At 35.9% G+C, this 23445-nt stretch overlaps 2 protein-coding genes, 1 long non-coding RNA gene and 1 other non-coding gene across 4 annotated transcripts; 3 read left to right on the top strand and 1 right to left on the bottom strand.

Moving 5' to 3' along the window:
* Positions 1 to 3668: 3668 nt before the first annotated feature.
* On the bottom strand, positions 3669 to 5884 carry glrx5 (glutaredoxin 5 homolog (S. cerevisiae)). Its single transcript, XM_051874084.1, has 2 exons — positions 5456 to 5884; positions 3669 to 4162 (listed from the first exon to the last, which is right to left on the bottom strand). Exons 1-2 carry the CDS (start codon positions 5748 to 5750, stop codon positions 3993 to 3995), a joined length of 465 nt encoding a protein of 154 aa, XP_051730044.1. The 5' UTR covers positions 5751 to 5884; the 3' UTR covers positions 3669 to 3992.
* Positions 5885 to 6020: 136 nt separating this feature from the next.
* Positions 6021 to 7032, top strand: LOC127501854 (uncharacterized). Its single transcript, XR_007926734.1, has 2 exons — positions 6021 to 6506; positions 6590 to 7032. It is a non-coding gene; the product is annotated as an uncharacterized LOC127501854 (long non-coding RNA).
* Positions 6583 to 6827, top strand: LOC127503013 (small Cajal body-specific RNA 13). The gene has a single exon (XR_007926999.1). It is a non-coding gene; the product is annotated as a small Cajal body-specific RNA 13 (non-coding RNA).
* A 211-nt stretch (positions 7033 to 7243) lies between the features above and the next one.
* clmnb (calmin b) lies at positions 7244 to 22626 on the top strand. The gene is made up of 10 exons (XM_051874081.1): positions 7244 to 10116; positions 11424 to 11485; positions 12122 to 12217; positions 12329 to 12412; positions 13955 to 14047; positions 14157 to 14377; positions 16202 to 16395; positions 16927 to 17009; positions 19244 to 20277; positions 21729 to 22626. Exons 1-10 carry the CDS (start codon positions 10047 to 10049, stop codon positions 21856 to 21858), a joined length of 2067 nt encoding a protein of 688 aa, XP_051730041.1. The 5' UTR covers positions 7244 to 10046; the 3' UTR covers positions 21859 to 22626.
* The last annotated feature ends 819 nt before the right edge of the window (positions 22627 to 23445 follow it).

Below are 23445 nucleotides of genomic sequence, written 5' to 3'. Positions count from 1 at the left end.
GGCAAACCAGGTAGATGTTGCAGCTGTGGCAAGTCAGGCATGGTTTACCATTAAAAAAGAAAAAGAAAGAAACCCATGTAACCCTCAGAAGTGCCTAATACATTTCCACAAACCAATCTATTAATTTATTTAAAAATAAAGACTTGAATACACCTCCTCTATGATGCCTTTTTAATTTTTATTTATTTATTTTAAATTAAACTCAATGTCAGTGTGATACAACTGTCTGGGTATTAAGAAAAAAAAAATTGGTGTAGTATAAAATTCAAAAACTTAATATTAAAAAATAAATCATGTTATTTGTAATTTCCTTTGAAACATTTAAAAAATTGAAAATTGTTTTTCAAAACCCAGATGAAATAAACATGAATTAATTCAAGTGATTTTAATTAAAAAAATAAATAAAATGAAATTTTAAAAATTAATTTTTTAAAAGGTTTTTCCTTTTATTATAGAAACTCTTATCAGTCATATATCCTTAATGACATTTTTTATTTTTTTATTTTTATTTTTTATGGTCAGTCAGGAAAAAAAACAAAAACAAAAAAAAAAAAAAACTATTGCATCCTCTAGTGGACACGTGAAGCTACATTAATCACTACTTGGAATATTGTTATTTGTCCATTCAGATCTTTGATCTATCCTTTAAGACCTACTTTTTGATTAACATCCTTCATTAGGGCCGTTCGATTATGGCAAAAATGATAATCACGATTATTTTGGTCAATATTGAAATCATGAATATTTTAACACGATTATTGGTGGATGATATGATCAAAGTCTTATTTCATGATATGAGTAATTTTAAATGTCAGAGAAATTTCACAATTATCAATACTTCAGCAAAAACTAATACTAGGTTAATTAATGTAAGTAAAAAGTCCTCAAAACAGCTACAGAAAACAATAAACAGTCAATTAAATAAGAACAAAGAAACTAATTACAAACAAAGCAGACAAAAAATACAACAGAACAAAAATACAAATGAAATAAACAGTGCTTTAGGTTTTACAGATAGATGTACTAACAGTGGTAGCTATTTATTTAAGTAATGCCCAACAGAAATTGAATAAAGTAATCAAATGTAAAATAACTGCTGTATACATTAAATATAGACTAATTCTTATTTAAAACTAAAAAAAAGTTATTCATTCAAGAGCAGTGAGTGATTTTATCTTTGTCTTTTCTTGTTAGATTAACAATGACTTTAGCAGTCATTAATGTTGGCTGCTGTCCCTTTAAGAGCTGCACAGACCCAATATAAGCCTACTGTTATGCTGCCTTCACGAGGTCTCGGAATTATGGTAAATACGAGTTTCCTAGGTAAAAATTGCACATGAACACCCTTTCTTTTCGCATCATGAATGCGATGAGCTCGTAATCACGACTTCAGAAGTGGTAATTATCAAATTTCCGATAGCACGTGAAGGCAGCAATACACACGCACTTTCTCAGTGTACACTTAAGAAATAACCGACTGCATTTACAAGGATACTTACCTAAACGGCATTTTGATATGTGTCGGCTATTTGACTGTTTAGGCGCGCATCTGAAGCCCTTCGCTTATGCGTGTTCCGCACTGTCTCGGAGCGCGCGCACAGGTGGCCGCCTAGGGAACAGCGTCCTTTTCGCGGCTTAATGCGCTTTTAATTTAATTTAATTTATTTAATTTAATTGTTTAATGTTTAATATCAAGCACGTCCCGAAGTTTACCAACAGTATACTGCATTTTACATCCCTCTCTTATTCGGCTGATTTAGATGTTAAAGGGATAGTTCACCCAAAAATGAAAATTTGATGTTTATCTGCTTACCCCCAGGGCATCCAAGATGTAGCTGACTTTGTTTCTTCAGTAGAACACAAATGATGATTTTTAACTCCAACCATTGCAGTCTGTAAGTCGTATAATGCATGTAAATGGGAACACCATCTATAGGAGTCAAAAAAACATGCACAGACAAATTCAAATTAAACCCTGCGGTTCGTGACGACACATTGATGTCCTAAGACACGAAACGATCGGTTTGTGCGAGAAACCGAACAGTATTTATATAATTTTTTACCACTAATACACCACTATGTCCAACTTCCTTGAGCGCACGCACAGCATCCGATGCTCGAGGTGTATACGCGCTCTGGCGTAGTTTAAAGGATTAGTCCACTTTCAAATAAAATTTTCCTGATAATTTACTCACCCCCATGTCATCCAAGATGTTCATGTCTTTCTTTCTTCGGGCAAAAAGAAAATAAAGTTTTTGATGAAAACATTCCAGGATTATTCTCCTTATAGTGGACTTCAATGGTCTCTCCAAACGGTTGAAGGTCAAAATTACTATTCAACTTACAGAACGAACGCGGCGCCATTTCCGTTTTTTCCGTAAGTAGAATAGGGAAGGCGTAGGACATACAGCGTAAGCTTTTTGAAGAATACGGAAAGCAGAAGCACGTGCAAGGCGAACATTTGTGTTTATAAAGCATATACAGTTGTATTTTTTTAGAAAATGACTGATCGTTTCGCTAGATAAGACCCTTATTCCTCGTCCGGTATCGTTTAAAGCCCTTTGAAGCTGCAATGAAACTGTAATTTTGACCTTCAACCGTTTGGAGACCATTGAAGTCTACTATAAGGAGAATGATCCTGGAATGTTTTCATTTAAAAACCTTAATTTCTTTTCAGCCGAAGAAAGAAAGAAATTAACATCGTGGATGACATGGGGGTGAGTAAATTATCAGGAAAATGTTATTTGAAAGTGGACTAATCCTTTAAACTACGCCAGAGCGCGTACACACCTCACGCGCTGGATGCCGTGCGTGCACTCAAGGCAGTTGGACATAGTGGTGTATTAGAGGTAAAAAAAAAAAAAAAAAAGATATACTCTTCGATCATTTCATGTCTTAGGACATCAATGTATCGTCACGAGCCGCAGGGTTTAATTTGGATTTGTCTATGCATGTTTTTTTGACTCTTATAGATGGTGTTCCCATTGACATGCATTATACGACTGACAGACTGCAACAGTTGGAGTTAAAAATCATCATTTGTGTTCTACTGAAGAAACAAAGTCACCTACATCTTGGATGCCCTGGGGGTAAGCAGATAAACATCAAATTTTCATTTTTGGGTGAACTATTCCTTTAAGTTTGGGTTAGGGAGGAATAAAAGTGCACCACTGTGAAGTAAAGGAAGGTGTGCTGAACGGAATGCAGCAGCGGTGCAGTAATCATTTTACCTCGATTATCTTGTTTTCATAATCGTTGGAAGCCAAAATCGAAAATACGATTAATTGCACAGCCCTATCCTTCATGATTATCAATTTCCAAATTTTGTCAATGATACAAAACAATCAAGATGAAACTCTTTACACTATGTGTCAAGTAGGACGTTCACTTATTATATGAAAAAAAAATCTTTAAAATAAGTCTCACCATTAAGGCAAAGACCTTCAGCCCACATGATTTCAACATCTTATATGAGTAAGGGGTGCAAACCTTCTCTGGCAGGACAACGCCCAAGTATGTTTTAGATAAGATGCATATTATGAAATAAAAATTACAAAATGAGGAAGAGGGAAATATGAATGAACAAGCAAATTTCTTTGGAATTACATCAGATAGGCAGAATTCATAATATTGCGTCATACCCAGCAGCTCTAGTTTCAAACAATGGGTGCTTTAAAATATTTTATTGACAAAAAACTGATATACATCTAAAATACATGTAATAATATATTTCAAAATACAACATCTTAAATATGCAGTGGTCTAACATTAGAGTATCTGAAATAAAGACAAACATACTGCAATAGAAATGTAATCATTGTGTATAATACGGTAATTCTATGTCAAGTGTTTTACAGTGATTTTTCAAGATTTGGGAGGTTTGACATCATATCCTTCAGTTTGGACTTCAGCAGGTCAAATCACCCTTCACAAGTCCACCTTTGGGAAGTTTACATCAATGGACAATCATCCCAAAGATGTGACTTTGCTGACTAGGACTGTTTTTCTTGATCCAGGAGAGCTGATCGGATTCCCAGCTTCTGAAGTTCCTCTACCAGGTCGCCGCTCTGATGCATCTGAAGAAGAATATCGCAGCCTCCAACAAACTCACCGTTGAAGAACACCTGTGGAATCGTCGGCCAGTTGGAGAACGACTTTATTCCTTTCAGGTGGAACAAAGTAGCATGTCAGTAAACAGACAACATCATTTTTAGTGCTTAATTCTTACATGCACAACTCTGAAAATCATTTTATGTGACATGTATTTCCTTATTCTCTTTTTAATTCCACTTAAGTGTTTCAGTCTAAGCTTTACTTTTTGGAAACTAACCTTGTCTAAGGTTAACACCCCTTGCTTCCTGCTGCTCAAAACTGATAAAGGCAATCAGAGCTGCCAGGACTGCTGGTGCCGTTAACCTACTTGTGCTGTGTTGAGTATATTTTGACCAAACTAACCATGTCTAGAACCAAGTTTCAAACCCAAACTGAAGTTCATTGTAAAAACACAAACAAACAAACAAAAAAAATATGGAAGTCCCTTTCTGCCACAGTAGAGACAAAAAATTTATATATAATATATATATATATATATATATAAATTCAGCAAGCAATGCGGAGTCATTATTATGAGGTTCTCATTTCGTGAACATTTCTGATTATTGTGAGATGTTCTAATGTGAGATGTCAAGTCATTATTACAACATAATAAGAAATTTTCATAATAACTTTCTCATTAATATCCTGTAATAATGGTTCAATATAAAAATTAGAAACTTTCTCATGATATCTCATAATTTCGAGAAACTTTCATGTAGTAATGCCTTGATTTCTCAAAATGAGAAAGGTTCTCATAATAATGATAAACTTTCATGTAGTAATGTCTTGTTTCTCATAAAGAGAAGCGTTCTCTTAATAATGCCTTGGCTTCTCATTACATATCTCGTAATATAATTACATAACATCTCATAAGAATGAGAAACTTTCTAGGAATAATGACTCAATATCTCATAATAACGAGTTAGTTGTTAATAATAATGAGAAACTTTCATGCAGTAGACTAATACTAAGAAACTTTCTCATAACAACTTGTCATTCTTACAAGATATTTTCTCCATTTTTATGAGATTTATTAGATTATTACTACATACTTATAAGATTTTATATATATATATATATATATATATATATATATATATATATATATATATATATATATATATATATAAGTTTCTCATTATTATGAGATACTAAGCCATAATTATGAGAACATGTCTTGATATTATGATTAATTGACAGCTTAAAATTGATTTTTCCAACAAGGTGTCAAAACGTTTTAGTTTGTCACACGTTCAAGAAGAACCACACATAAGATAAAATCGTCGTCGAAGCCAATATCAAACTCTATTAGGGTTTTAAACTCCAAACACTCTTCAAACAACAATGACCAGCTACTGACCTTGTCTAATATCCTGATCATCCAACACGTTATAAGCAGCGTAGTTGTCGACCCCGTGCATTCTGAGGATCTGAACGACGGCGTTGCTGAAGCCGCACATGGGCTGAGCAGGGGTGCCTTTCATGAATACCACCACTTTGTCCTTCTTCACCATCTCCTCCAGGTTCTTCTGGGCCGCGGAGGAGCACATGAGACGGGCCCAAACAGACAGCAGCTCTCCATTATTCTGCGCTGTTCTGTAATGCCACGCACCCGATTGAAGACACCGGGCTGTCGATCTGAGAACGTTGTTCATTGTACAAGTCTGAAGGGTTTGGTGAAGATTTAAAGATGTTTATGTACGTTTATCACGTCCCTTAACTGACTCCACAGAACCTCGCCGAAGTAACCCACTGGACGTAAGCTCCGCCTCTTCTAGTATAAACACTCAATAGATGAAAGCTATTGGGTCTCGTCTTTGTCATATCCTCTGTGATTGGTTGATTCATACGTCAGTCATGAAGGTTACACAAGTTGCTTTTTATCTCTGACAGCTTCTGATTTTGGCTAAGTGAAATGTTTTATAAAATGTATCTACTATTACACGTACCTTCACTGAAATTTAAAAACGACAATTTATTTTCGTCTTTTTTAGTAAAAAGTAATTAGTGGAGGCGTTTACATCCGGTTAAAAATAACGCTGACATTTTTTCTTCCGGTACGTACACGCTCCGACTCATTTCTGCGAATCGGTTCTTTCAAACCGTTTTAAAGATCCTTTACAAAAAAACGATTCAGTGATTCCTCTGTGTATTACTGGAATTTTAGTCAAGTTGCTCAGATTCCGCACATAAAACATAGTGATTTAAAAACAATATAACTTAGTTATAATTTAATTTTGTTATAATTTTATAACAAGTAAAAACAGTGATCACTCGACACTGCTCGAACGGATTCAAGAATCGTTTGTGTGTTTTTTAAACGATTCAACCGATTTAAGTGCAAAGATCCGAATGATTCACTCACTAAGCTGCGACATTGTTACACACCGCGTGGATGTTCTTACAGTTTTGTAAGTAAGAGTTAAGATACTTTTGTACACGTTTTCCCCCTGAAAGCAGTGCAGTCTTGCGAGTTTGTCTCTTGTGTCTGCAGTGGCTGGAGACTCAACGCGGCTGCATAGATCAAACAGAAGGAGCAAAAGGCGTGACTTCTCCAGACTTTGAAGTTTTACGTGCGATATTCTTTTAACAAATCTCGTCCTGTTTCCACGGCGGTAATGGTTTGTTATGTACCGTTACCAATCCATAAACAGGCAGAGTAAAGCAGCGGCAATCAGATATTGTCTGGCAGGAGGAGCGCGCCTTTCAGACACATTTGAATTGCCACAATTAAACGTTGTGTTGTAAATGGGAAGGGGAAAAACCTACATTGACTAATTCAGACTGTTTTCTTTATCTGTAGGTTCGTCCGGATTCCACTCTTGCTCACCATGATAATCTCAGTAATGTGTAAAGGTGTGTTTTATAATCGCCATATGTTGACATATGCTTTTTTTTTTTTTTTTCCCCCTCAATAAAATGTGTATGCAAAAAGACTCCGAGATTTTGCGTCTTTTTTTTTTCTTTTCTACCGTGCATTTCAATCAAGTATTTCTAAGGTATTTAAATTTAGCAATTTAGCAAAATTGTTTAGTTTGTGTAAACTCGGAACACTTTATTATTATTTTTATTTATTTATTTATTTATTTATTCATGCATGAGTAGTTCATTAAGAGTGCATTTGGTTATGTCTAAGGTCCGGCTTACCTGGGTTTCAAATGATTTACAAGTACAAACTATGTAAAAGTGGCGGCCCTTCCGGCACACTGAGTGTCCGAGTTCACTCGTTTTCATTCACTCCTTCAAGTGAATTATATTAGTGGGGTAATGTAGGGAAGAATGAATGGGGGTAGGGGGCGATTTCGAACACAGCATAGTGCTGCGTTCCACTCCAAATTTTTATGCCCTTCACTCGCTCGCTAACTTCCCTCTGTCTGTCTATCCGTGGACTCGGATGTGCGTTATTGTTTACGTTGCATGATTGCCCACTACTGGCGGAACTCGTGCATAAGGTTTAGATGGAACGCACTAAGCCCTTGATCACTAGGAATTCACAATGGAGCAGATTTATTATTTAAACCCCTTTTGTACTTATAAATTTGTTTAATCTACCATTCCATATGCATATAAGTTGTTAGAGAAAATAATATATAAAATCCAATAGGTATATGAGCTGTTGGAGAAAAATAAAATATCAATAATATAAACTTTGACTCTGAACATAAGGTAGCTACAAGTATTATGCGATTAAATCTCAACATCATTAATATACACTATTATGCGATTAATTCTCAAAATTATTATTCCTATATCATACACTTAAATTAAGCGCGACCTGTTGAATTGTGGGATATAGAGCTGCTTGAAGTGTACATCAGAGTAGACTCGCTCCCTTGGTCAAAATTGAGGGGACAAGGGTCTGTCCATATAAACTTCCCTCATCCTTTTCTCGAAGTGGAATGCACTTCAAAATAGCAGTGGGGATTCCCCCGAGGGTAAGTGTTTAGGGAAGTTCACGAGTGCGTGTCTAAAAGTGGAGTGTTTTTTTTTATTTTTATTTTTTATTTTTTATGCCCTTCCCTCGCTAACTTCCCTCAGTCTCGTTGACTCAGATATACGTCATTGCTTACGTTGCACAAGTGCCCACTACTGGCGGAACCTTTGCAATGGGCTGAATTCGAACGTCCTAAGCCCTTGATCACTTGAAAATCTGTTATGGATACGAAATTGTTTAATGCAACATTCTATATCTATATAGGTGTGTTTGTGTTGTGGTGGGGTAAATTAAACGCCATACGTGGTGATGTCACAATTGTGTTGCATTGTGGTATATGGAGCTCCCTGAAGTGTACATATGAAGTAGACTCGCTCCCTCGGTCAAAATCAAGGGAGTGAGGGTCTGTCCATATAAACTTCCCTTGTCCACTTCACGAAGTGGAACGCACTTCAAAATGGCGGCAGGGATTCCCCCGAGGGGAAGTGCTTAGGGAAGTTTGCTTGTGCGTGTCTAAAAGTGGAGTGAAAAGCAGCCAAGGTGTATGAAGTTGGTTCTCAAGTTCGTACAGGTGTCTACGGAGACCCTAAAGGGACATGGTGGTGGAAATAGGGAGTAAAAATGTATTTCAATGCTTTCCCCTGAGAAACTTTGCTTTTGCTCAATTTTTTTTTTTTTTTTTTTTGCGTGCGAATGCTAAGTTTCTCGGGGAATGCAAAACAAAACGCTAGAGAACCTGAAAGCATAGACAATTATTTTTCTCTCCCATTTAATTTTTTTTCCCCCTTCCATGTCCCTTTAGGGGCTCTATAGTTTCACTAATAATCAGACAAGAACAAAGGCTGCATGTAATTCCACTTTTAAACATGCACTCACAAACTCCTGTAAGCACTTTCCCTTGGGGGAAACCCTGCCACCATTTTGAAATGTTGAACTTCATCAAGTGGATGAGGAAAATTTATTTGGACAGACCCCCGATTTTGATGGAGAGAGTAGGTCTACTCACTTCAGGAGGATCCACAGACCACAATGTAACACGATTGTGACGTCACAGCAGCAAATCACACACCTTACACTATTCAAATGATGGAGGGAAAAGTAGTTTACAACTGTAAGTTAGATTTAGACGAGTTATACTGAGATAAATTTGCATGTCTCCATAGCAGATTCCAAGTGATCAAGGGCTTTAGGGTGTTCCATTTAAACCCGCTGCAAGGGTTTAAGCAATGACGTACAACCGAGTGAACTTAGCGAGGAAAGTGCATAAAAAAGTGGACTTAAAAGCAGCCAGTGTCCAAATCCTTATTTTCTCAAAGTCGGCATAAAACGTAAGTTGTGACATCTATTCGAGTTAAACTGTCAATTTTAAGACTTGTCAATTTTGATTTCATGGTGGCAATAAATTATAACTAGTGTTTATAATGTAAAACGTAACAAAAGTCTTTCTGGGAAGTATATCGTAGTGGTATATTATTTCTTTAAAATAAATGACAGTAGTTATATTTTGGTATTTAATGCAATGACATTCAGCCAACTCATTTAATTGTATGAATACATTGACCCACTGTATATAATGCAGTTTATAAGGCAAAAAAAAAACACACTGTCATTGACTTTTAGCAGTGCACTCAGTTAAAATGTCATTTGATGATGAGGATTAAGATTTCCTTTTACAAAACAGAACAAAAACTTAAACCCCCAAATCATAGTTATACTATGAACAAACCATCCATTCAAGTATCCACATGTTTTATTTGTTAAAAGTGAAAAGGTGAAACGTCAATACATAAAAGCTAAACTATGTCTATGAATGAGTATTAAATATTGGCTTGAGGCAGTAAAAGGTTTGCAGGAGCTTTCACAGGTGTATGGAGGAGACGGGCGTGTACTGGCAGGAGCTGACGCTCATAAATACTCTTCTCAAACCCGACGACTTGACTTCCCTAAATGTTCCTTTGTAGCGTCATTGCATGGAGCATATTAGTGACTTTGAGAAATTTTCTCGGTCCTGTTCAGGATGTCCTCAACATTGAGTAAGACAGATGGACGAGTTGATAAAGACAAGAAGTGCGCACAAAGAGCCCAAGGTAGGAGAATCAATGACGGTGTACATATATAATTCACAGGTACAGTTCTTATAATGCATTCTCTTTATACACTAAACAATTTTGGGTGGATATTTTTATGATTACACAGTATTCAGCATGTTTTAAACTGCCAGTTTGCTCCATTATATAATGATAAAATGGAAATGGAAACAAAACAACATTCTGAAAAACAAGTCTAGAACAAAAACAAAAAATGGAATGTGAACTTTTTTTAGACAAACTTCCTCATTTATTTCACTCAGTGCATGTCTCTTAAATGAAAGTGTACCTGCTTATACCTGTTCTCACCTGCTCTAAACCAGTTACAATGTTTTGAAATGACAGCATGTCAGTTACAACACTTTAAAACAGAGGTGTAAAGAGTACCTGAAAACCATACTTGAGTAAAAGTACAAATACTTTACAGCAAAAATGACTCCATTACAAGTTACAAGTCACCAATTCCAATACGACTTGAGAAAAAGTCTTAGAGTATCTTAGAGAACACTACTTAAGTATTTTACTCACACTGAATGTAGGCTCAAAGATGCACTAGTCCTCATGAAAATAAGAAACAGTTGATTTGTAAGATGAGAAATCATGTTTATTTTCTAAAATCAAAATAAAACTGAACACCTCAATATTGCAATAAATCAAGGTCGACATAACAGCCTATTAAACGTCTACAAACTCGCGTCTCTCATCTCTCAATTAAGCTCAAGTGCACAAAAAGGCCATAAGAAAACCAATATCCTTCAAAAAGGTCTCATCAGTATAGCGAGTAAATATAATAATATTAAGTAAAATTAAATAGTAAGTCTAGTTGCACTGGATGCGCTGGTTTCGGCCTCATCACCGTCTGCAGTCATGACCTGCGATTCTGCAGCTAACTGTTAATGCACTCACATTCACGTAAAGTAGTCTTGTTGACAAGTGTGGATGAGTAAAGGCAAAACGCACAAGATATAGTATCTTCAATTCCCTTTGATGGTGATATAACTTCTTTATAGCAGAAACAACTGCTGCAGAAAAAGTTAGGTGCCATGCAAAATGTAATGTGTAATTGCATTACTTACCCCAAATGTGTTGGAGTAAAAAGTACATTTACTTGTTCAAAAATGTAGTCAAGTAGAGAGTAAAAGTTGCTAATATCTTTGATACTCGGTACAACTACAAAGTAGCCAAAAAGATACTTAAGTACAGTAACTAATTACATTTACTCAAGTACTTTACACCTCTGCTTTAAAAGTTGACTCCAAACCCTTGTTGTTGTGTATCAAGCCTAAGTTTGATTTCTTTCTTTACAGATGAGAAGCAGGCAGTTCAAGAGCGAACTTTTACCAAGTGGATAAACATGCATTTGAAGAGAGTGAGAATTGTCTACTGCAAGGCCAATCAACATATTCAGCTTTTGACATGCAACAAAAGGCCAATCCATTCTGATTTTCAAAATTAAACCTTTGTTTAGTCTACATATTTTCCATGAGTAGACCTATTACTGCAACAGAAGTATTGACTACTTATTAAAGGGATAGTTCACTCAGAAATTAAAATGTAGTCATCATTTACTCACCCTCAAGTTGTCCAAAACCTGTATAAATTTCTTTGTTCTGCTGTACACAAAGGAAGATATTTGGAAGAATGTTTGTAACCAAGCAGATCTCGCCCCCACAATGACTACCATAGTAGGAAAAAAAATACTATGGTAGTCAACGGGGGGCGAGATCTTCTTGGTTACAAACATTATTCCAAATATCTTCCTTTGTGTACCCAGAACAAAGAAATTTATACAGGTTTGGGACAACCTGAGGGTGAGCAAATGATGACAGAATTTTCATTTTTGGGTGAATTATTCCTTCAAGGTGTTGTTTTTGTAAAATAAAATGTCAGCATGTTTGTTATTGCTAATTAATAATCAAAAATAACATACTGTGCATTTAAAAGTAGTCATTAATTATCATCTACAAAGTGCTACATTTCATTTAAGTGTCTCTCTGTGTTGTAGTGTGAACCACCTTTACAGGTTAATAACTTATTCACCGATATTCAAGATGGAAAGGTTCTCATGGCTCTTCTAGAGGAACTGTCAGGCTGTAATTTGGTTTGTCATCACATATTTTACTGAAAAGATACAAAGTTTGATCACTATAAATCTCTCATACATAAATATGGCTTTCCTAAAGACATAAGAAGTGTTTTTCATGTGCTTTAGCTTGATAGATTCAGGCCATTTCCGCATCGCATCTTCAGACTAAACAATATTTCGAAGGTCTTGAATTTCCTTGAGGACAGAAATGTAAGTCCTGATTAAATTTGTTGTCCATGTCTTAGTTTGAAGCCTTATACATGACGTACATGTGACATACATGGTGGGTTAAAAAAGATACCATGGCCACGGATTAAGAATCGTTCCCTCATTTTAATTAAAGGGATAGTTCACCCCAAAATGAAAATGTTGTCACAATTTACTCAAGTTGTTCCAAACCTGTATGAGTTTCTTTCTTCTGTTTGAAGAATGTTGGTAACCAGACAGTTGACGATAGCCATTTACTTCCATAGTAGGAAAAAAAAAAATACTATGGAAGTCAATGGCTATTGTCAACTTTTTGATCATCCAAGAAACTCATATGTTTGGAGCAACTTGAGGGTGAGTAAATGATGGGTGAATCATCTCTTTAATTGATTTTTGGGTGAACTATCCCTTTAAATTGTGCCATGTTGTACACTATATTGCCAAAAGTTTTGCATTCTTAAGCCGTAGGGTTCAATATGAAGTTGGCCCACCCTTTGCAGCTATAACAGCCTCAACTCTTCTGAGAAGGCTTTCCCAAGGGGCCATCCCCAAACTGTACCCACAAAGTTGTGAGCATGAAATTGTCCAAAATGTCTTGGTATGCTGAAGCATTAAGAGTTCCTTTCGCTGGAACAAAGGGGCCAAGCCCAACCCCTGAAAAACAACCCCACACCATAATCCCCCCTCCACCAAACTTTACACTTGGCTCAATGCAGTCAGGCAAGTACCATTCTCCTGGCAACCACCGAACCCAGACTCATCCATCGGATTGCCAGACAGAGAAGCGTGATTCATCACTCCAGAGAACACGTCTCCACTGCTCTAGAGTCTAGTGGCGGCGTGCTTTACACCACTGCATCCGACACTTTGCATTGCACTTGGTGATGTAAGGCTTGAATGCAGGTGCTCGGCCATGGAAACCCATTCCATGAAGCTCTCTACGCACTGTTCTTGAGCTAATCTAAAGTCAACACGAAGTTTGGAGGTCTGTAGCTATTGACTCTACAGAAAGTTGGCGACTTCTAGGCACTGTGCGCCTTAGCATGTGCTGACCCCGCTCTGTAATTTTACGTGGTCTACCACTTCGTGGCTGAGTTGCTGTTCTTCCCAATTGCTTAAACTTTGTTATAATACCACTAACAGTTGACCGTGGAATATTTAGTAGTGAGGAAATTTCACGAATGGACTTATTGCACAGGTGGCAACCTATCACGGTACCACGCTTGAATTCACTGAGCTCCTGAGAGTGACCCATTCTTTCACAAATGTTTGTAGAAGCAGTCTGCATGTGCTTGATTTTATACACCTGTGGCCATGGAAGTGATTGGAATGCCTGAATTCAATGATTTGGAGGGGTGTCCCAATACTTTTGGCAATATAGTGTATAAAATAACACAAGGGAAAAAATTTGTGACAATGTGACAATGATTTAACTAGAACAAGGGGACTAATTAATAAAACATAGCCATCAATATCTATGTTTCCCTCCACATGTCATGTGCATCTTTACGTTCAAATGTAATAATTGATATTATTTCCACACAGGTGAGTCTTATAAATATTGACGCTAATGATATTGCTGATGGCAATCCTTCAGTTGTTCTCAGGCTAATCTGGAACATCATTGTATACTATCAGGTAAAGCACACTAACATTGCGTAACGGTAATGAAAGAGTTCCATGGTTCTTTTGAGTGAGTGTTTGATCTACTGAGTTATTGTGGGCTAAATTATTTTACCTTTCTAAGATTAAACAGGTCACAGGAAGCCTGGAGAAGTTCCCTTCCACCTTCAGTCTGCTGTCATTACCTTGTGGCAGTGATTCTTCAGGTCGTAGTTCTCCAGTATCACCTGGAGATGACATTTTCGGCACTCTACTCTCAAAAGGCAAGAGGTCATCTCAAAATCTCAAGTACCGTGGTACAGCCATAAAGACTCTGCTTAGCTGGGTGCAGAACTGCACAGCAAAGTAAGTGAATTAATTTACACAAAAAAGACAACTGTGTGTTTCTCAATATGCAAATTGTTAAATTGTTCATTTAAAGGTATATTTCCCTCCAAAATTTATATTTGTCATCATTTACTCACCGTCATGTAGTTCTAAACCTTTTTTTGTTCTGTGGAACACAAAAGGACAAAGTTTGAAGAATGTACTAATTGCGCTTTTCCATGAAATTGAAACCGAGGCTGACACTTTCAAGCTTCAAAAAGATGCAAAAGCACTACAAAAGTATAATAAAAATGGTCGATAGGACTTTTGTTCACTATTCCTATTAAAGCCATGCCATAGCTTTCTGTAACTGAGGATCATGAGTGAGTGTGTTGAACTTAAGAATCAGATCAGTTGGATCCGTAAACAAATCATTCTGGGGTGCGTTTCCCAAAGCAAACTATGGTCGCAAGTTCTGTCATTACCAATAGAGTTCAATGGGACTTATGACCATAGTTGGCCATAGTGGTTTTGTGAACCAGTTCAAATGTTTCATTGAAAACATATCATTTAAAAGAACAATTTGTTCTAAAATTAAGCATCATTACTTCTCTTATAGACTTTCATGAACACACCAAGGTGGATGTTATAATGTTCAGTAAATCTAACTTTAAAGGGATAGTTCACCCAAAAATGAAAATTATCCCATGAATTACTCAACCTAATGCCATCCTAATGTATAACACTATGTTTTTAAGTGCATCCATCTATCATAAAAGTAATCCACATGGCTCCACGGGGTTAATAAAGGCCTTCTGAATCTTGAATTAGATTTTGTAAGAAAAATATCCCTATTTAAAACTTAATAAAGTATAATAGCTTCCGGCAGACTGCCATACACATCGATTTACGGGTGAAAGACTAACCCCTGACCTCACGCATGATGCATTGACAAATGCGGAAGCACAGATGATACAGCAAAACAAAACATGGTCACGAGTTAGAAGTCTAAAATGAGAATTTTAAAAGAGAAATGTCAGAGGATTTCGATATAAGAGAAGAGTTTCAGTTTGTTGCCCAGACCTATTTGTTTGAACTGCGAGAGGCATCTAAGCTTACGCTACTCCTACATCCTACATCACGTCAGGGGTTACTCTTTTCGCCGTAAATCAATGCATACGGCCATCTGCCTGGAGCAAGTTATTATAGTTATAAAGTTTTAAATATGGATATTTTTTTTTTACAAAAACCCATCACTTCCCTTCAGAAGGCCTTTATTAACCCCCTGGAGCCGTATGGATTATTTTTATGATGGATGGATGCACTTTTTTGGGCTTCAAAATCTCATGCCCCCTTCACTACCATTATAAAGCTTGGAAGAGTCAGGATATATTTTAATATAAGTCCGATTCTGTTTGTCTGAAAGAAGAAAGTCATATACATGGCATGAGGGTGAGTAAATTGTGGGATAATTTTCATTTTTTAGGTGAACTATCCCTTTAATTTTGGTCTGTTGCTCAAAAAAAAATAAAAAAAAAAATAAATAAATAAATAAATAAATAAATTAAAAAAATCAGAAGACTTTGTATGGAGTATGGACCACTCTTACGATACTTTTATGGTGCTTTCGCATCCATTTTGTCCACATTACATTTTTTTGCATGGAAAAGAACATGAACTTCTACAGAAGAAAGACATAGAAAGATATAGCATTAGAACAATATGCAGCTGATAAAATTAGTAGAATTTTATTTGTTTATTTATTTGTTTGTTTGTTTGTGATCTATGCCTTTAATTAATTGTATGAACTTCCATAATTCATTAAATCTTACAAGAAAATGCCATTTTAATCTTTTCATTTAGATATGGGGTAGAAATTAATGATTTTGGTAAAAGCTGGAGGAGCGGAATGGCTTTTCTGGCTCTGGTTAAATTCTTCTGTCCTGAATTTGTGGACATGAGGAAAGCTTTGTCTTCTGAGCCCCGTCTAAACATGGAGACAGCCTTCACAGCAGCATATGAGTGGCTGGGGATTTCTCCACTGCTGGATCCAGATGGTAACACACACACACACACACACACACACACACACACAGACATACTTGTATATGTGGTTTACGGGGACTCTCCATAGACGTAATGGTTTTTATACTGTACAAACCGTATATTCTATCCCCCTACACTACCCCTACTCCACCCCTACCCCTAAACCTACCCATCACAGGAAACTTTTTTTGAATTAAAAAAAAAAAAAAAAAAAAAAAAACTGTACAAACTATATTTTCTATCCCCTTCCCCCAAAACTCATCACAGAAAATGTTCTGCATTTTTACATTTTCAAAAAACATCTCTTATTATGATTTATATGCTGTTTTCCTCATGGGAACCGAAAAATTTCCCCACAAGGACAACGATTTTGGATATTTCCATCTTTGTCCCCATTAATGTAGTGTTTACCCTTTTTAGTTTTTTGACTGGATAGCAAATAAGCAAAATTTATTTTTTCATCTTCAAAACAAACTGGACTGCAAGCAGGTGTGTTTGGTTATTTGACATTCCTGTTTTTTTTTTGTTTTTTTTTGCACTAGATGTTGCAGTGCATTCACCAGATGAGCAGTCTGTCATCACTTATGTAGCCCAGTTTCTTGAATGTTGTCCAGGCCATGGTGAGGTGAGGATATGTTTATCTTTCATATGAATGATTGAATAGTAAAGCAGATTAACATTCATACAAAGCAGAATTTCAAACCAAGCAGCTGTTACTTGATCAACTTGATCTAATGTGAACCCATTGCACCCTCACGTTAAATTGTCAATCATGTGGATTTTTATTGAAATTACTTGATTTTGCCTGCAAAAATTAGCCAAACAATGGTAAATGTACTGCCACAATTATCAAAATTAAACAGTGGTGTATAAAGTACTCAAAAACCATACTTGAGTAAAAGATGACTTTGGTAGAAGTTAAAGTCACTGTTTAGAATGTTACTCGAGTAAAAGTTTTAAAGTATGTGATATTTTTTTGTACTTAAGTACGAAAAGTATTTTTTTGATATTAAACGTACTTAAGTATTGAAAGTAAAAGTACAAGTAAATGTAAAATACAAAAGGAGCAAAAAAATATTAAAAATTGTTCTATACACAGTTTGAGCAGCAAGATTGTGTTCAGTTTTAACTTTTTCCTACATTTTATTTCTTTGAATTTAAAAAAAAGTCTAAATGTTTATTGTAATTTTTAAATATAAAAAAATACTAATATATTAATTATACATTGATCGTTCATGTTAATTCATAGTGCATTATACCAATGTGAGAAACAACTTTAAAATGTTAAAATGTAAATGTTGAAATTAAAAATGAACAATACTTTTATTAAACTTATTTAATGTCACAAATGGACTCTAATTTGTAAAGTGTTACCATTTCATATAAATCCAAACAGTCATGCTTAAAAATTACCATCTTTACACACAAAGGCATAGCATGGGTCTATTATGTGTATACTTTCACACATTATTTGCCTCTATTTTAAAAAACTTGATGATTATCTAATCAAAATATGTGTTACGGTGCCAATAAAAAAAATAAATAAAAAAAAGAACTGAAATCTAATACATTGCTGATTTGTTATGTTTCTGTCGCTGCATGATGAGGACACAGTTTAAATATGCAACTTCGCTGGATAACGAACGCATAACAGCGAACAAATGGATATAAACTAATGCAAATGAATGGTAACAATTGTGACATTAAACAGTTGGTGTTTTTGTAACATTGTTTTAACCGCTTGAGGTAACCTACTACTAATGTTAGCATCCTCTCAGCCTCGACGACAAACATACTACTGTTCTCCACTAATGCAGCATCTAGTCAACAAACTAATTACTTTATAATTATATGAAAACATGTACTGTAGTGTACACTGTTTAACATACCGTTTTGTAGTCTATGTTTTAAATCCGTTTTTGAAGTGTCCCGTTCTGTGCAGCGCGCAGCCTCACGTCACGTGTCAAAACAAACTCTACGAGGCATCAGTGATAGTTTTTATTTCGCCTCTAGAGATCGCTCTTGTACTGTATAATGACAGCGCACTCTTCTCAGCCGCTCCAGCAACGGACGCAACCCGGAAAATGAAATGAACCGCGGTTGTGTGAGCACTTGTTTGCACATGCTTGCTTGCAGTCTGTGTTCTTCCGACTTTATTTTGTAGTAAGTAACGAAAATGCTTTTGGAAAATGTATCGGAGTAAAAGTATACATTTTATTTAGAAAATGTAGTGGAGTAAAAGTTGACAGAAATATTTTTTTTTCATTTGAATTCCTATTGAAATTATTGGATTTTGCTCAGTGTAAATTTGCCAAACAATGGCAAATGCCACAGCACATGTGATATAAATAATGCATAATATAATGCATTCATGTATTATACAACTCCAAAATGTTGGAAATATATTAATGGATCCGTTTCAGAAGCTAGGTAGTTTTTTTTTTTTTTTTTTTTTTTTCCCCCACTGGCCCTGAATGATGTTGATTTTAAATAATTTTTTCTTTTCTGAATGTTTTTTAAAAGTTTGTGTCATTTAGTTGCAAAACACTAGCGTCAACAGATCTTAAGTCATGGCTTTGAAATATATAAATATATCAATATATAAATCCATTTTGTAAGAAATAAAGTTACAAATGAGAGAAATACTGTCTTGAGAAAAATTGCACTACACTATTGTGATAAAGTAGACATTGCCTTTTCATTTACACTAAGGTGGGAAATACATACAGAATTAAACTAATGTACCACCATGGAACAAGTTATTTAATATTTAATGTTTGTTCTCAAACAAACAATAAAATAAACAGTTCTATTAAAGAAAGATATATTGCTAATCCCATTGCATTCACTGATTCACAGGAGAGTGCATCAACAGATTCTTCTAGAGGCACACCAAACTCCATTGAAAGATGGGACAGACCTTGGATTGATTCGGTTAGCTGTATGTTACAATCTAATGTCTCCCCTGAAGCTTTGAGACATCCTTCTGAGACCAGCCAAGAAGAACAAACCTACCTCACTGGAGATCAAGAACTCAGCTCAGAGTCACTTCCCATCTGTCCTTCAGACAACTCTGTGGGTTTAGCTGCTATACCCCAACATTTCCTCAACATGAAGAGTTCCAGCTGGTCAAATGGACAATCCCTCTCATACTCCACTGGGGGGCAGTGTTGTGAATCTTTAGCATGGAAAAGAGGCTTGATAGTAAACCTGGAGGATGATGGGAACTGTTCTGAGATTTCAAAGGGAGCCGTTTATGCGATGTCAATGCTGGATTCAGATGAGGAGGACGCATACAGCTACATCTTAGAGCTGGACCATAAAGCTGGAATAGAGTCAAATGTCGACTTTGAATTAAATACAGTTATGGATGTACATGGAATAGAGTTTGATTTAAATGTTGTCAGTACACTTGAATCTCAAGGAAGTGAAAGAAACTCATTGTGTCATTTGTGTAATACACAGAGTCATTTAAAACCCACAGATGTATTGATGTCAGGTGACAGCAAAAGTCCAGACGAAAGCACACTGGGTCAAGTCAATGACATCCATTTGTCCCAAAGGGACTGTGACTCTCTGCCAATGAATCAAACTGGTGTAGACAACACAGTAAAGACTGCCAGATCATCTGGTGAGGAATGTTTGGACTTGGACTATTCATTCAAAGTGAAAGAGCGTATTTACTCAGATGTATTTACTCGGACTCACAGTGATGATGTTGATGATGTGCAAGTGGAAAATGGTCTACATAAGGAAAAAATTATAGAGGACCTTTTCCTTTGTGCAGTGATGGATAGTCTATCAGAAAATGACCAATATAAGCAAAACAGCCTTTTAGATCAAAGTGTTTTGGATAGAATGACTGAAGAACCTGCCGTTTCAAATACACAAAGGTTTGGATTATTTTCTACATACATTTTATTACCTGCTCATTGGAAATGCATGCCTCTACCTACATTTTTGCAAAACTCCAAAAATGTACTTATATAAACAGTCACTGTGGTTTATAACTGAAATGAACACTAGTGGCAGTAAAATGCTAACAACTTTAATTTTAGCGATTAAAGGGGACCTATTATGCAAAATTCACTTTTATAAGGTGTTTGAACACCAAAGTGTGTCCACAGTGTGTGAGAACAACCAGCCTATAATGGTGAAAATCCACTCACTCATTTTTTTATATAATTCACATAAATCAAAAGCAGTCTCAACAAACAAGCTTATTCAGATTCCATCGTAGGGAGAAGCCCCACCCACAGTGGTGACAATCTGCCCCATTAGCATAGACACAGCCCTGACTGAGAAGCACAGAGTCCGCCATTTCTGTATCCTCACTGTAGCAGCTGGTGTTGTACAATGTCTGCACGAAAGAGGCATCACAAGTATTGTGTTTTGGGATGTACTAATGCACATAAGAGTCTCTATAGACTACTGCCATTTTAGAATGAAATGTCACAAAGAAAATCTGTAAAGTATTTAAAAATCTTTAAACTTTAAAAATCTTTTTGCGCCAGACTGTTTCACAAACGAGGGTCTTTTCAACGCTGAATTTTCACAAAGGTTGATTCTGAAACATACAAGGCTGAACACCGCTAATGACAGTTTATGACATTTTTTGTGTGTGAGATTGTCCTGTTTTGTTGTTGCTGGTATGCCGGAGCATGAGCTCTTAAAGCTCCACCCTCTTCTTGAAAGGGGGCCAGGAGCACCAGCTCATTTGCATTTAAAGGGACACACAAAAATGGCGCATTTTTGCTCATCCTCAAAAAGTGGCAATTTGACCATACTATAAAAAAATGATCTGTGGGGTATTTTGAGCTAAAACTTCACATACACACTCTGGGGAATTATTTTACATCTTGTAAAAATGGACATAATAGGTCCCCTTTAAGGAACTTAAAACTTTTCACACAAATTATGATTGAGGGGGCAGATTTTTGCATCCCATAACCAGCTCCATATCTATGGCATTTCTTACAAAGTAAACTTGCTTGGCAGTTTACCTGGTACAGCATTGCACTTGAGATTCAGCGCCTTAATGAAACAGAAATCATGATGAAAGAGCTCAAAGATTTGTAAAAGCATGCTAAAATTACATTGTTGCTTCAGCAAATGTGTATCATACATTTGCTTACGTTAACATTACGTTAACAAAATAACATCACCATATTTACATTGATCTGTTTTGGATAAAACGGAACATGTTTTTACTGGACATTTCACTTTGAAACATGCATAATAATAAATATCATTTTGCAAAAATGTTTCCACAGGCACGTTCTTCCATTGAGCCTGGTTTGCTTTGAAAATAACCAATAACTGCCTCCTCCTTCTGTGTTTTTAGGAACGGTTGTTGTGACCGAACTAGTTATGAGGTGGAAGAGCTACATGTGCTTCTGTTCCTCTGGATGATCGCCTACTGCTGCCTTATATATCCTCACCTGGATATCTTCAGTCTTTTAAGTAAAAACTAGCAAAATAATTACAAGGAGAGTTGTACAAAGTAAACTCAGTTTATTCTCACTGTTTGTAAGTCAGGATCAGGGCTAAAGCTTATCACATACTGGATTTACAGTTGCAGAGTTACAGACTTGCAGACTATGTAGATTTTCAGTATCACATTGCGAGAGAATGCCAAAGGTCTTAAACTTTGAAAAAGGTCATATCGATTTTATATGGATTTTTTTTTTTTTTCACTGATATTGTTAGGTAAGGTTTCTTTCACCAAAAAGTCATAATTTAGTTTTACATTACTTTTAGAAATAGAGTGCTTCAGGGATGAGATAATTTTGTAGGCCAGCCCAGAAGTTAGTAATACCCTGGTTCCCTTAACAAGAAACCTATAGGATTTTTTCCATTGCCTTTTGGATTATTGAAAATAACTTGTTTTCAGGTTTTACAAGTCATTACTGCAGCAATCTATAAATATTGCCTTTTTTTTTGCAGCTGTATACTTTAATATATCTATGTACTTAACTGTCCTTGCATGTGACATGAGCAAAGGGTTCAGTGTTATTTGAAATGAACAATTTTTTTTTATGAATAATATTTCCCTAAATCTATGCACTGATACTGTTTTATTCATTTATTTTGTTTCATTAATTACTAAAACAAATAATATATCCTTAATCTGGCATGTATAATATTGTACAATATTGAAAAGCATTAAAGAATAAAATAATATAAATATTTATTTTGACACTCCTTGTACTCAGGAAATTAAAAAAGTTTGTTTAACTTGATGTTTGACAGTTGAATGCCTCATTAATGAAGCTTAAAATAATTGATAGGCCTACCTAATAATCTCATTAGAACAGTAGTTGAAAGGTTTAACACTATCAGATACAAACATGTTGTGTGCGTGTTTTGTGACATATCAGGACACAAATTTGTAAAATGACATGGGTATGACATAGGTATTACAAGGAGAGGGTGACTTATGAGGACATTACCCCATGTCCCCATTTTTCAAAAGGCTTATAAATCATACAGAATGAATTTTTTTGAGAAAGTAAAAATGTGCACAGTTTTCTGTGATGGGTAGGTTTAGGGGGTAGGGGGATAGAAAATACGGTTTGTACAGTATAAAAACCATTACGTGTCTGTGTGTGTGTGTGTGTGTGTGTGTGGATCTAGGGGAGATAAAACAGGCCAAACTGTTCAAATATGTACGACTAAGCGTGGGCTGGGTGAGATTTGTGCCCTCGCCACAGCAAGCCAACCTCTTCTGAGAATGTGTTTGTTTGCTTTCAAGGTCAGGGCTGCTAATCAATGTCAATATCTTTCAACATTTCCCTTGGAAATGATCAAAAGAGGAGTTTGAACAGTTACGCGTACCCCTAGCTGAGGTTTTTGTGCAGCAGTGAGTTATCAAGAGATTATGTATAGTATTATTTTGCTAGTCGCAAAGCTGCTAATCCTCACATCTCCATGGGGAATTGGACATTCCTGAGAGATGCATGTGCTAAACGGTATGGAAGCTACTATGGATGCCCTACAATGACCTTGTCTTTGGTTTGTTTGCTGCTTATAGCAGGGGAAGGAGAGGGAAAATCATTGTT

Source organism: Ctenopharyngodon idella, chromosome 20 (assembly GCF_019924925.1).
Source record: "Ctenopharyngodon idella isolate HZGC_01 chromosome 20, HZGC01, whole genome shotgun sequence".
Classification (NCBI taxonomy): domain Eukaryota; kingdom Metazoa; phylum Chordata; class Actinopteri; order Cypriniformes; family Xenocyprididae; genus Ctenopharyngodon; species Ctenopharyngodon idella.
Note: the sequence above shows the minus strand (reverse complement) of the source record. Positions and strands in the feature narration are given on the sequence as shown.

Coding starts and splice junctions, on each gene's coding strand:
- glrx5 (XM_051874084.1), bottom strand. CDS start 5,750: ATGAACAACGTTCTCAGATCGACAGCCCGGTGTCTTCAATCGGGTGCG. Junction 4,163..5,455: donor TGATCAGGATATTAGACAAG/GTCAGTAGCTGG, acceptor TCCACCTGAAAG/GAATAAAGTCGTTCTCCAAC.
- clmnb (XM_051874081.1), top strand. CDS start 10,047: ATGTCCTCAACATTGAGTAAGACAGATGGACGAGTTGATAAAGACAAG. Junction 12,218..12,328: donor AACTGTCAGGCTGTAATTTG/GTTTGTCATCAC, acceptor CATGTGCTTTAG/CTTGATAGATTCAGGCCATT. Junction 14,048..14,156: donor ACATCATTGTATACTATCAG/GTAAAGCACACT, acceptor TACCTTTCTAAG/ATTAAACAGGTCACAGGAAG.